This window comes from Octopus sinensis, linkage group LG26 (assembly GCF_006345805.1).
Source record: "Octopus sinensis linkage group LG26, ASM634580v1, whole genome shotgun sequence".
NCBI classification, from domain to species: domain Eukaryota; kingdom Metazoa; phylum Mollusca; class Cephalopoda; order Octopoda; family Octopodidae; genus Octopus; species Octopus sinensis.
This window is the reverse complement of record NC_043022.1, coordinates 15,162,899-15,175,398: the sequence shown is the minus strand read 5'-3', so window position 1 is coordinate 15,175,398 and position 12,500 is coordinate 15,162,899. Positions and strand designations below refer to the sequence as shown.

Here is a 12,500-nt window from a genome sequence, read left to right as displayed (position 1 = left end):
AAATCCTTAAAAAATATACCACGACGTCTATACATTTCTAACCTTGAACTCTCAACCTTGAACTTACGCATATTTTTTTCTCTCCTTCTTTCTGTGTTTTTTTTTTTTCTCTGTGTATCTTTCTGTTGAAGAGCGTAGGCTCGAAACGTTAAAGACTTGTTTTATTTATATTTCCTGAGCGTCATACTAATACAATTGTTTGTTTGTATTCCACCTGCCTTCGTCTTTTGTTTATTTCCGTAAACCTGCCTTCGTCTTTTGTCTATTTTCATAAAGCTTACCGTTATATATTACGCGCTCACGTGGTCTCACTTTCATCCTATATTCTACCAACACCACTATCAACTCTTACCTCTACATTGGATTTTCTTTACCCCTTGGATACTTACCATTGGCTGCACCTCTCTTTCAAGGATCAAAGTGACTTTGTTATTGATGTGAAATCCTTAAAAAATATACCACGACGTCTATACATTTCTAACCTTGAACTCTCAACCTTGAACTTACGCATATTTTTTTCTCTCCTTCTTTCTGTGTTTTTTTTTTTTCTCTGTGTCTCTTCTGTTGAAGAGCGTAGGCTCGAAACGTTAAAGACTTGTTTTATTTATATTTCCTGAGCGTCATACTAATACAATTGTTTGTTTGTATTCCACCTGCCTTCGTCTTTTGTTTATTTCCGTAAACCTGCCTTCGTCTTTTGTCTATTTTCATAAAGCTTCCCGTTATATATATATATATATATTATGTATGTATGTATGTATGTATGTATGTATGTATGTATGTATGTATGTATATGTATGGATGTATGTATGTATGCGGTGATCGACTGAAAGAAGTAAAAGAGTAGAAGAATATATCTGTGTAGCGGTGGGGGTTAATATGAATGTATGAATACATACAGATGTGTACATGTGTGTATATTTATATTTCGTAATAATAATAATAATAATAATAATAATAATGATGATGATGATGATGATGATGATGATGATAATAATAATGGTTTCAAATTTTGGCACATGGCCAGCAATTTCGGGGGAGGGGGTAAGTGGTCTACATGTGGACTCCGGTGTTCGAATAATAGTTTATTTTAATACCACGCAGGAACCAAGTGGTGCGGCGATGGTAACATCTCGCGAAATTACGACGACTTGGGAAATAATGAAGAGACAGACAAATGCTGCCGATCCCATGACCACTGCGTTGAATACATCTTACCGTTTACACGTCGCTACGGCCTTTTCAATTGGTCAATTTTCACCAAGTAAGCCGTGACGTCATCTTGGATGATGTCGTTCTTTTATTATCTAAGCTTGTATTCTTTTATACGTTTGTTTTTCTCTTCAGCCAGTTTTTTTTTTCTTCTTCTTGCTATGTATAGGCGCAGGAGTGGCTGTGTGGTAAGTAGCTTGCTAACCAACCACATGGTTCCGGGTTCAGTCCCACTGCGCGGCACCTTGGGCAAGTGTCTTCTACTATAGCCTCGGGCCGACCAAAGCCTTGTGAGTGGATTTGGTAGACGGAAACTGAAAGAAGCCCGTCATATATATATATATATATATATATATATATATATATATATATATGCGTGTTTGTGCGTGTTGTGTTGTCCCCCTAGCATTGCTTGACAACCGATGCTGGTGTGTTTACGTCCCCGTTACTTAGCGGTTCGGCAAAAGAGACCGATAGATAAGTACTGGGCTTACAAAAGAATAAGTCCCGGGGTCGAGTTGCTCGATTAAAGGCGGAGCTCCAGCATGGCCGCAGTCAAATGACTGAAAGAAGTAAAAGAGTAAAAGAGTATCTATTTATCACACAGTGGAGGCGCAATGGCCCAGTGGTTAGGGCAGCGGACTCGCGGTCGTTAGGATCGCGGTTTCGATTCCCAGACCGGGTGTTGTGTTTATTGAGCGAAAAACACCTAAAAGCTCCACGAGGCTCCGGCAGGGGATGGTGGTGATCCCTGCTGTACTCTTTCACCACAACTTTCTCTCACTCTTACTTCCTGTTTCTGTTGTACCTGTATTTCAAAGGGCCGGCCTTTTCACTCTCTGTGTCACGCTGAATATCCCCGAGAACTACGTTAAGGGTACACGTGTCTGTGGAGTGCTCAGCCACTTACACGTTAATTTCACGAGCAGGCTGTTCCGTAGATCGGATCAACCGGAACCCTCGTCGTCGTAACCGACGAAGTGCTTCCAATTTATCACACAACACACACATACCTAAAATAATGGCTGTAAGCATAATAGACCTGACATTGGGATATGGGACCGGAAAGAGAAACTGTGAAGAGTTTTGGAAATCAGGAAACTAAGGAACAGCGAAAATGAAAACACCTGTGCTGAACTATTGAGAAATTTACAGTCACTCTACTCGGATTACAAGTGAGGTTTATACCTGTAATTATTGGGAAACTGGGATATGTAACACAATGCCTAAATACCAATCTTGAGATATTAAGCTTCTCAAAACCAGAAAGGAGAAAGCTGATTCGAAGACTACAGATCCAATCCATCAGTGGAACTGTAAAAATCTGTAAAACTTACCAGAAGTTTATCATTTAAATATATCTGAGCATGTCTGAAATAAAATTGAATAATGACAGACACACATACATACACACACTCTTAAATACGCACGCACACACCCACACGTATAAATTACTTTTACAATGTGAGTGGATGGATGGATCTGCATATCTGCGTGTATATGTATGTGTATATAATTTGTTATTACACGACAGAACGCACGCATCCATTTCTAAGTAAGTTTGTTCTTAATATACACGCAGATATGCAGATCCATCCATCCATTCATTTACATGTTTCAGTCACTGGACTGTAGCCATACTGGAGCACGTCTGCCTTGAAGGGTTTAGCATTTATTATTTTAAGTCCGGTACCATGTTCTATCGGTCTTTTTTGCCGAACCGCTAATCAACACTTGTAATTAAACGGTGGCAGGGAACACACACACACGAAATGTGGCAAGAAGCTTGCTTCCCAACCACATGGTACTGGGTTCAGTCCCACTGTGTGGCACCCTGGGCAAGTGTCTTCTACTATAGCGCGAAAACTTGAAATCATTATTATTGTCGTTGTCGTTGTTCTGTGCCACTTCTTCACCACAGATGTTCCTGTAACTGTGACAACCGGTTCTACGACTGCCTAAAGAACAGCACCGATGCAGCAGCCGACACCATTGGTTATATTTTCTTCAACATGCTTGGACGAGAATGTTTCACAAGCCAATACCCTGACCGCTGCGTTCGTAAAATGTACGTCATTTCATTTCCATTGCGACCTTTCATTTTTTTCTTTCTCCGTCACATTGCTTGCAAGAATTTCTTTCTTTTCTTCATTTTTCCCTTCCCAGCCGCCATTCCTTTTCCCCCCCTCCGTCCTTGTTTTTCGTTCCTTATTCCTATTTTGTTACACTTTATCTTATTTCTTCTTCATTTTCATTACATTACTCTTTTACTTGTTTCAGTCATTTGACTGCGGCCATGCTGGAGCACCGCCTTTAGTCGAGTAAATCGACCCTGGGACTTAATTCTTTGTAAGCCCAGTACTTATTCTATCGGTCTCTTTTGCCGAACCGCTAAGTGACGGGGACTTAAACACACCAGCATCGTTTGTCAAGCAATGCTAGGGAGACAAACACAGACACACGAACACACACACACACATACACATATATATACATATATACGACAGGCTTCTTTCAGTTTCCGTCTACCAAATCCACTCACAAGGCATTGGTCGGCCCGGGGCTATAGCAGAAGACACTTGCCCAAGGTGCCACGCAGTGGGACTGAACCCGGAACCATGTGGTTGGTTAGCAAGCTACTTACCACACAGCCACTACTGCGCCATTATTAGCAAGTCTCATCTATCTTTCATGTTTCTCCGCTCTTCGTCTCTCGTTCTTTCTCTGCAACTCCCCCAGCTTTCATTGCATTCACCTTTTTTCGTTAACTGAAGTAAAGCGAAAACCTAGATCAGTGTTTCTCAACATTTTTCCCCTATGGATCCCTCAAAACCATCCGATGCTTTTTAAAAAATCATATATTTTTGTAATTAAGTATTATTAGGAATGATATATGTTATGGCGAGGACCATGACACCCCTCCCTGTGAGAATGGACTAGCCGAACTCGTATAAGTAGCAGCGTGTTTGACTGAGACGGCGAGAGAATGAGAAATCGCAGGAAGTCGAAAGGTGTCGTTCGTGAGTTGGTGGAGTCACCGGAAATGCTTGTGTAGATCTGTCAAACCAAGTGAGACCGCAGTTGTGACTGGTACCGGTGACTGGTTAATGGCACCCATTCTGGTGGCATCTGAAAAAAACACCCACTACATTCTTGAAGTGGTGGGCATTTGGAAGGGTATCCAGCAGTAGAAACCTTGCCAAACCAGATCGGAACTTGGTGCAGCTCCCCGACTTGCCAGTTCTCAGTCAAACCGTCCAGCACTTGTCAGGAGGGAAAGCGGACGTTAAACGATGATGATGATGATGATGATGATGATGATGATGATATATAAACACACACACGATGGCCTCTTTTGAATTTCTTTCTACCAAAAGGACCCCGGAACCATGTGACTGGGAAACGAACTTTTTACCTCACAGCCACACCAGCGTCGGAACAAGGGATAGTAATCATCGCTGGATATTCCCCGATCACAGACATTTCCGGGATAAAAAGAAGAGAAAAAAAAACAACAATTAAGCCTTGTGAGTGGATTTGGTAGACGGAAACTGAAACAAGCCCGTCGTATATATGTATGTATATATGTATGTATGTGTGAAGGCGCGTGGCTTATTGGTTTGGGCATTCGGCTCACGATCGTAAGGTTGTGAGTTCGATTCCCGGCGACGCGTTGTGTCCTTGAGCAAGACACTTTATTTCACGTTGCTCCAGTCCACTCAGCTGGCAAAAATGAGTTGTACTTGTATTTCAAAGGGTCAGCCTTGTCACTCTCTGTGTCACGCTGAATATCCCCGAGAACTACGTTAAGGGTACACGTGTCTGTGGAATGCTCAGCCATTTGCACGTTAATTTCACGAGCAAGCTGTTCCGTTGATCGTATCAGGTGGGACCCTCGTCGTCGTAACCGGCGGAGTCTTTATGTATGTATGTGTATATATATATATATATATGTGTGTGTGTGTGTGTGTGTGTGTGTTTGTCCCCCCAACATCACTTGACAACCGATGCTGGTGTGTTTACGACCCCGTAACTTAGCGGTTCGGCAAAAGAGACCGATAGAATAAGTACTAGGCTTACAAAGAATAGGTCCTGGGGGTCGATTTGCTCGACTAATGGCGGTGCTCCAGCATGGCCGCAGTCAAATGACTGAAACAAGTAAAAGAGTAAAAAGAGTACGAAATGGAATAATCTACTTTTATGAAATTATGATAATGCATAATTAATTAATTTAATTATTATTTATTACAATCTGTTGCCCCTTATGCTTTTCTTTCTCTTTTTCTTTCCACATGCTTCGACAGATTATTCTTATGCGTGGAACACGATTTCAACAAAGAAAAAGCCAAAGTCATGCGTTTTATCAAAGGTCGGAAGTACTGAAGACAATACGTACTGGTGACATCCATTACACTACATACACACATATATATACATACATGTATACAGACATTATATATATATATATATATATATATATATATTATATATATATATATATATATATAATATATATATATATAATGTGCTTTGAATGGCACAAGACATTATATTTTACAAAGAATACACAATGCTTCAAGCAAACTACAATACTCTACTATATATATATGTATATTAGCAGTATCGCCCGGCGTTGCTCAGGTCTGTTTCGACCCTTTAGAATTGGAATTTTTGAAAAGTAAAAATTTTCCATTATGTAGCTTGTTATTCTCTTTAAGTGAACATTTTTTCTGGTTGAAATACACCGAAAAATGGCGACACAGCAGTCAAAAAATCGTAAAAAATACGGATTTTCATAGAAAAAAATAAGCACCTTTTTGATGTAAATAATTTTTGGTCTTAACATGGTCCGATTTGAATTTTATCTTCTAAGGAAGGAAGAGCAAGCCTTCTTCTATCATACTCTCAACTTTGGTCAACTTGTGCTGCAGGGTCTCGGAGGAGATAGCGTTAGTTGAAGGCTACCAAACCTGCCATACACAGACAACTTCAGTTTTATATATATAGATTGTTAAACACCTCTGCAAATGCAATGTACATAAGCAATTCACTTTCGATACAACGAACAACCGGCAGTGGGGCTGTTTTTAGCAGATCCTGAAATTGGGGCACATGGCAGGCAAAATATGTTATCTCCTTTTTGTAACCATTAAATGCATATTGAATGCTTTAAACTACAAAATATGTGTTGTTTACTCGTTTTTATTTGGGTCATTTTTGCTTGTTAAATGCTTTTAAATAAACCTCTTCAAACTCCACCCATCTAACACCCGTGGACATATTTACAAAGTAAGAAAACAGCACAGATCCTTCCATGACTTCAGGAAACATTTTTTTCACGCTGAGAGTTGCTGAAGCGTGGAACAAACTGCCGGCATCGGTTGTTAGTTGTCGGAGCACTGCATCCTTCAAGACTTCCATGCTTCCTGAGATTCGCCAACACTACACCTGATTTTCTCCCCTCCTTACACACACAAGCATGTATCTGACTCATACATTGTTCGCTTTCCAGACATTTGTACATTACTGCATGTACTTTATATGCACTTTTGACAAGTTGTGGTGCACCTGAGCACTGTATACAATAATTTCATTATTATTATTTAAATACGTGCCATCATCGCAATGGTGATGTTATTGTTTTGTCATCTTATAATTGCAGTCACGCGCAAAATGACAGCTTCCAAAATCCTGCTTTGGGTTAAAATGATTAAAATTTAAACCTTTGTAACTTTATTTAAAAAAAAAAAAAATGTTTTCAAGAGCAAGTGAATCAGGCCCTGAAATTAAGCGTGAAAAATTACATCTTCAGAAAGTACAGCCAAACGGAAAAGATCAAAAAGATATGAAAGCCGATTCTTTGGGAAAAAGTTTTAAGAGGAAAAAAAACAAAAAAACTTAAGGGGAATAACTCGTATATAATATTGAAATACAGAGTCACCTCCCTTGAAATGTATGTTTGTATTAGTAGTGTCTTTAGCGTCGGGGTGTTCGTCTGTAGAACTCTAGCCAAACAGACACCAGAACTCGTTTTTGTAAAGGATGGTGCTTATTCTGCCAGCCTCTTTTGCAGAACTGCTACGTGAGATATATATATATATATAATATATATATATATATACACGCACAGAGAAACAGACAGACAGGCAGTCAGACGGACAGAGATAGATAGATAGATAGATAGATAGATAGATAGATAGATACATACATACATAGATAATGCTTCTTTATTAGCCACACAGGGCTGCACACAGACAGGACAAATTACAAGGTAGAGCTTTTCTTTTGGGGATAAAAAAGGGGGTTGGTTTTTGATCAAAAGGGATCGTAAAAAGAAAGAAAGAGGACAAAAAAGGGGAGGGGATAAAAAAAGGAAAAGGAAAAAAGATGGATCAATAGGGGTCGTTAGATAGATAGATAGATAGATAGATAGATAGATAGATAGATAGATAGATAGATAGATAGAGAGAGAGATAGATAGATAGATATGTTTCTTTATTAGCCACACAGGGCTGAACAGAGACGGGACAGATTACAAAGTAGAGCTTTTCTTTATGGGGAGAAAGGAAGAAAAAAAAAAGAAAAAAGGTGGGGTAGGTTTTCGATCAAAAGGGATCGTAAAAGGGAAAGAAAAAAAATCGTCCCACACGCGATAGCAGTCGTTCGACATAGGCCCACAGGTCGGAAATGGTTGGACACTGTACGAGTGTGTGCAGGACGGTTTCGTTGCCCTGATAGATAGAAAAGAGATCTTTGGATGCTGGGCCTCAGTGAGGAGAGGACAAGGGACTGGGAGATGTGGGGATTTGCTGTAATTGATAAGATGCGTCAAGCTACTTAAAGTCCCTGTCTTCTACACATACAGACTTGCATTTCCGGGTTCTGGTGCCACTTAAAAAGTGGCCCCTGCCAGTGCTGGTGCTGAACAGTATTAGTATTGGGGAATTACAACCGTGTTTCGTGGTCTGCTACCACAACAGCTCCTTTATAGGATCCAGTCAGCTCAAGACATCATCAGGAGGAACCATGTCCGGTTTCGGCCCTACTCCTCTGCCGTTTTGACGTGGTGGGGGCCCCTCCTTTCAGGGGTGTCTTCAGCTCTGGTGTTGGGTGCATGTCTTCTTTCTTCTGTTCCCTGGCTTCTTCGATGTAGCGTCAGTGAGTGCCAGCCGGTGACTGACTGACTTGTCAAATTTTTCCCTTTAAATTCCCCAGTACTTATTCTATTGGTCTCTTTTGCCGAACCGCTAAGTTACGATTTGCTCGACTAAAAGCGGTGTTCCAGCATGGCCACGGTCAAATGACTGAAACGAGTAAAAGAGTAAGAATTCTGTGATTCAAACTGAATAGAACCGGATTTAGTTTGTTGACTCTTAAGATAGATTTCTTTATTGGCCACGCAGGGCTGAACACAGAAAGGACAAAATACAAAGCAGGGCTTTTCTTTTGGGGAAGAAGGAGGAAAAAAAGGTGGGGCCGATCAATAAGGATCGTGTATCACAGAAATGGCAATGTAAAAAGGGAAAACAGATTAGGTTTGTCCATGGATAGAAAAGCCTACGGAAAAGACAACGGGAACCTTGGGCAATAGTGTCATGCAAAAAGAAAACACATTACAGTAAGTGGCCCTTTTTTTTCCTTTCGTTCTTTTTTTCTTCTTTTGGTTCATAGGATTATGCTCAAGCTGGCTCCGTCATTCACACGTGCCATCTTTGCTACATTCACCCATCTTTTTTTGAAACATTCGCTAGACAAAAGTTGCCTCTCTACTCTCACTTTCCTTTTCAAGTGATACTTGAAGAAGCTGATGAGAGATTGACCAGAGAGGAAAGTGTTTGTCTCTAATCCTTTCAGACGCGTCCACCATACACACTCATTCGTCATAGACACAAGTACGATGAAAATGGCTCTTCCTTGCCGTTTCAAGGAAGGAGGCATGACGATATTGACGATAGACTCGGCTGATAAACCGACTCGTCCCACACGCGATAGCAGTCGTTCGACATAAGCCCACAGGTCGGAGATTGTTGGACACTGCACGAGTGCGTGCAGAACGGTTTCGTCGCTTTGACAACATCTCGGACAGGTCGGCCCTGTGTTTCTCGAGCCATGCCTGTAGAGCTTATCCAAAACGGGTATTGCTTCTCAATAGCACTGCCAGGCCAGGGATCTCTGGAAGTTGTCCATAGGTCCCAACATAAAAGTTGTCTTGAACAGGCAGGTCAGGTATTCCTCGTCGACGCCCAGGTTCACCCCGAGATTGTCGTCGTACCTCCCCTCCACTAATCCCCTATAGAATGTTTTGGTTGTGTTGAAGTCACTCAAGGTTGACCCAGGACGGCAGAGTTGCTTGAGAGCAACGTGACACTTGCGGTGCCATTCTCCCTTCCTCGCCTCTTTTTGATCCACGACTACAGTTCGGTCATGGAGATGAGCTGCGGGAAAGTTAGCCTCACAAACGGCAACTACACCTGTTCACCATTGTCTACGTAGAGCCAGAGATGTCGCAGTCTCAGTGCGTGTCTGCGCATCAACCATGGATGCCCGGCCCACTTTTTAACGGATGTTGACAGCAAATGGATCGCCTGATCATCAGAACGCATCTTTTCCGCAAGAAGTGGGAGAGAATGCGTTCTAGTTTGGTAATGGTAGGGTCGGGACAAGGCACAACGGTCAGGCGGTAGTAGATGATGGACGCGATGTACGTGTTCGCCACCTCTGCCCGAACTTTTGGGGACAGCATTCTGCCATCACATTCCGCACATCTGCCACCGTGAGGGCACCTTCGCAGCGCCCTGCCTCTCTTGTCGAGAGTCGTGGCAGGCTGTGTAGTAGGCACTGAAGTCCACCTTGCGTTCTCGCCCGCCACTCGTCCCGAACAGTCGGGCAAAATGCTGTTGAAAAGCCTCAGACATTTTAACTGCATCGAGTAATTCGTGCCCCTGTTCATCTACCACCTGGGCCTTTCGTGTGGCTCCAACACCTGCGTTCCTTAGTGCACGCATCCTAGCTCTGACAACATACACTTCATGTTTGGCCTTGAAGTGTTGGTCGAGGGTCAACCTCGTCGCCAAAACGTCGGATGCGATGCCGCTTCTAATTGTCTCTTCTAGCTTCTTAACTAGGTCACCCTCTACTCCGTTTCTATCTATGGCTAGTGCTTTGCTATACCTAATCGCTTCTGCTTTTATTGCTCTCTTGAGGGCAAACCACCATTTGTTGTTGATGATGGGTCCTGTCAAAGCGTGCTAATCCGGTCTCTGAAAACCTGTCTCGACGGGAAAGACGCGTTTAGTTTCCAGTACCGGGAACCCTGCCTATGTGTCTTACCTAAGTCTAGCGTAAATGTCACAAGTTTGTAATGTGGAATTGTGGACACCCTACGCTAACTCTATCTACTGTCCTGCACAGTATCCTATCTAGATACGATCTCGACGACCCGATGCGGTTGCTCCATGTCCACGTTGGCGCATTCGGGTGGTCAAGTCGGTACCTGTCAGACAGTTGAAAGCGTCTGAGCAGGTCTCTAAGGCATTTGCATCCCCGTCTATTCCTATCTCTGTCTACGTAGTCTAGATGCGTGTCCAAGGTAGCATTCCAATCCCCCACTAAAAGTAAGGGATGAGACGTTCCTAGGGATACTTCTAGACGTCAATAGAAATCCGGCCGCCCTGTTAAAGGCGGTGCGTAGGCTGATACGAGTCGAAAGGTGCACCCATTGCTGCCGTCGACATCTAGGACGACCAGTCTACCCACCAGGTCTACGAATATTGTCTTTACTTTGAGATCCAGACTCTTGCAAAAAAGTACCACTACCGCCCTTTCTCGGCAGACAGGGAGAAAAATAAATGTTAAACTGTCCGCCAAACATGGACTTTAGGGCCCATGGATTATGGAGTCTGGTCTCACGTATGGCTATGATTTCTAACTTGTGTGACTTTATGTCATTTAAGAGGTACCCTTGTTTCCAAGGGGACCCCAAGCCACTCGCATTCACACAACCAGTCTTGATCATAATCCTAGTGAATTAGAATACAAACGGAAGGAACAGAGGGTTACTTACTGCTCGAAAGTTTTTGCTTTCTCCTCCTTTGGTTTGTCGTCGAGAAGATCCCAATACAGTTTCTTTGTAAGGTATTTGTGACATTTGCCAACCGCACTGGGGAAAATGCCTTTTAGTGTGTGGTGTAGACTTCAATGAGATGTGTAGTATTTTGATGTGCTCCGGTGGTGTTGTGTACGGGTAATTGTTTTTATGCCATCTTTTGTTAAGTTTGTTTTTGATTTGATGTAGGCGCAAGAGTGGCTGTGTAGTAAGTAGCTTGCTAAACAACCACATGGTTGCGGGTTCAGTCCCACTGTGTGGCATCTTGGGCAAGTGTCTTCTGCTATAGCCCCGGGTCGACCAATGCCTTGTGAGTGGATTTGGTAGACGGAAACTGAAAGAAGCCTGTCGTGTGTGTGTTTGTCCCCCTGGCATTGCTTGACAACCGATGCTGGTGTGTTTACGTCCCCGTCACTTAGCGGTTCGGCAAAAGAGACCGATAGAATAAGTACTGGGCTTACAAAGAATAAGTCCCGGGATCGATTTGCTCGACTAAAGGCGGTGCTCCAGCATGGCCGCAGTCAAATGACTGAAACAAGTAAAAGAGTAAAAGAGTAATTCCATCAAATCTGTGCTTTTAGTGTCAATAGCTGTGAGCATGTTTGCTGTATATATATATATATATATATATATAAATTTGTGGTGTTGGTGTTGCTGTTGTTTGTGGTGGGTTTCGAAATGTCTTCGGGAGATGTAAATCCCCCTGCTTTGATCGTGTTTGCATTTGGTTTGGTTGTTTTTCTGCTCCTTTTCCTCCTTCCTTTTTCTGGCCATTTGCCATTCCTCACTGGTTTCGTCATCCGACGAAATTTTCTGAGGAATCGGACGGGGAGTAGGGGCATGTTGTAGGCTTCTATGATAGTTTGTGCATGTGGTTGTGTTGCTGTTTTCGTTGGTGTTGGTTGTTGGCTGTTTGTGTGTGGTGTACGTGATATACGGGTAGGGGTGTAAGTTTTTGTGTTTTCTTTTGGTTTTTCGATTTCTTTAGTTGTTGTTGTTGTTGTTGGTGTTGGTGCATGTTCATTTCTTGGCGTTGGCGTGTTTGGTTTGTGTGTTTCTTTTGTTGTACTCCCTTTGCTTGTCTTCTGTGTTGGTGGTGGTCATCATCATCATCGTTTAACGTCCGCTTTCCATGCTAGCATGAGTTGGACGGTTCGACCGGGGATCTGGGAAGCCAGGAGGC

General features: G+C 42.5%; 1 protein-coding gene across 1 annotated transcript in view; it reads left to right on the top strand.

The window, feature by feature from the left end:
* Window positions 1-5,700, top strand: part of LOC115224686 (phospholipase A2-like) — a 7,169-nt gene extending 1,469 nt beyond the window's left edge. Inside the window, exons 2-4 of the mRNA XM_029795542.2 lie at window positions 1,105-1,264; window positions 3,134-3,280; window positions 5,517-5,700. Coding sequence (XP_029651402.1) covers window positions 1,105-1,264; window positions 3,134-3,280; window positions 5,517-5,595 — 386 coding nt within the window. The 3' untranslated portion in view covers window positions 5,596-5,700. The remainder of the gene's footprint in view (window positions 1-1,104; window positions 1,265-3,133; window positions 3,281-5,516) is intronic.
* The last annotated feature ends 6,800 nt before the right edge of the window (window positions 5,701-12,500 follow it).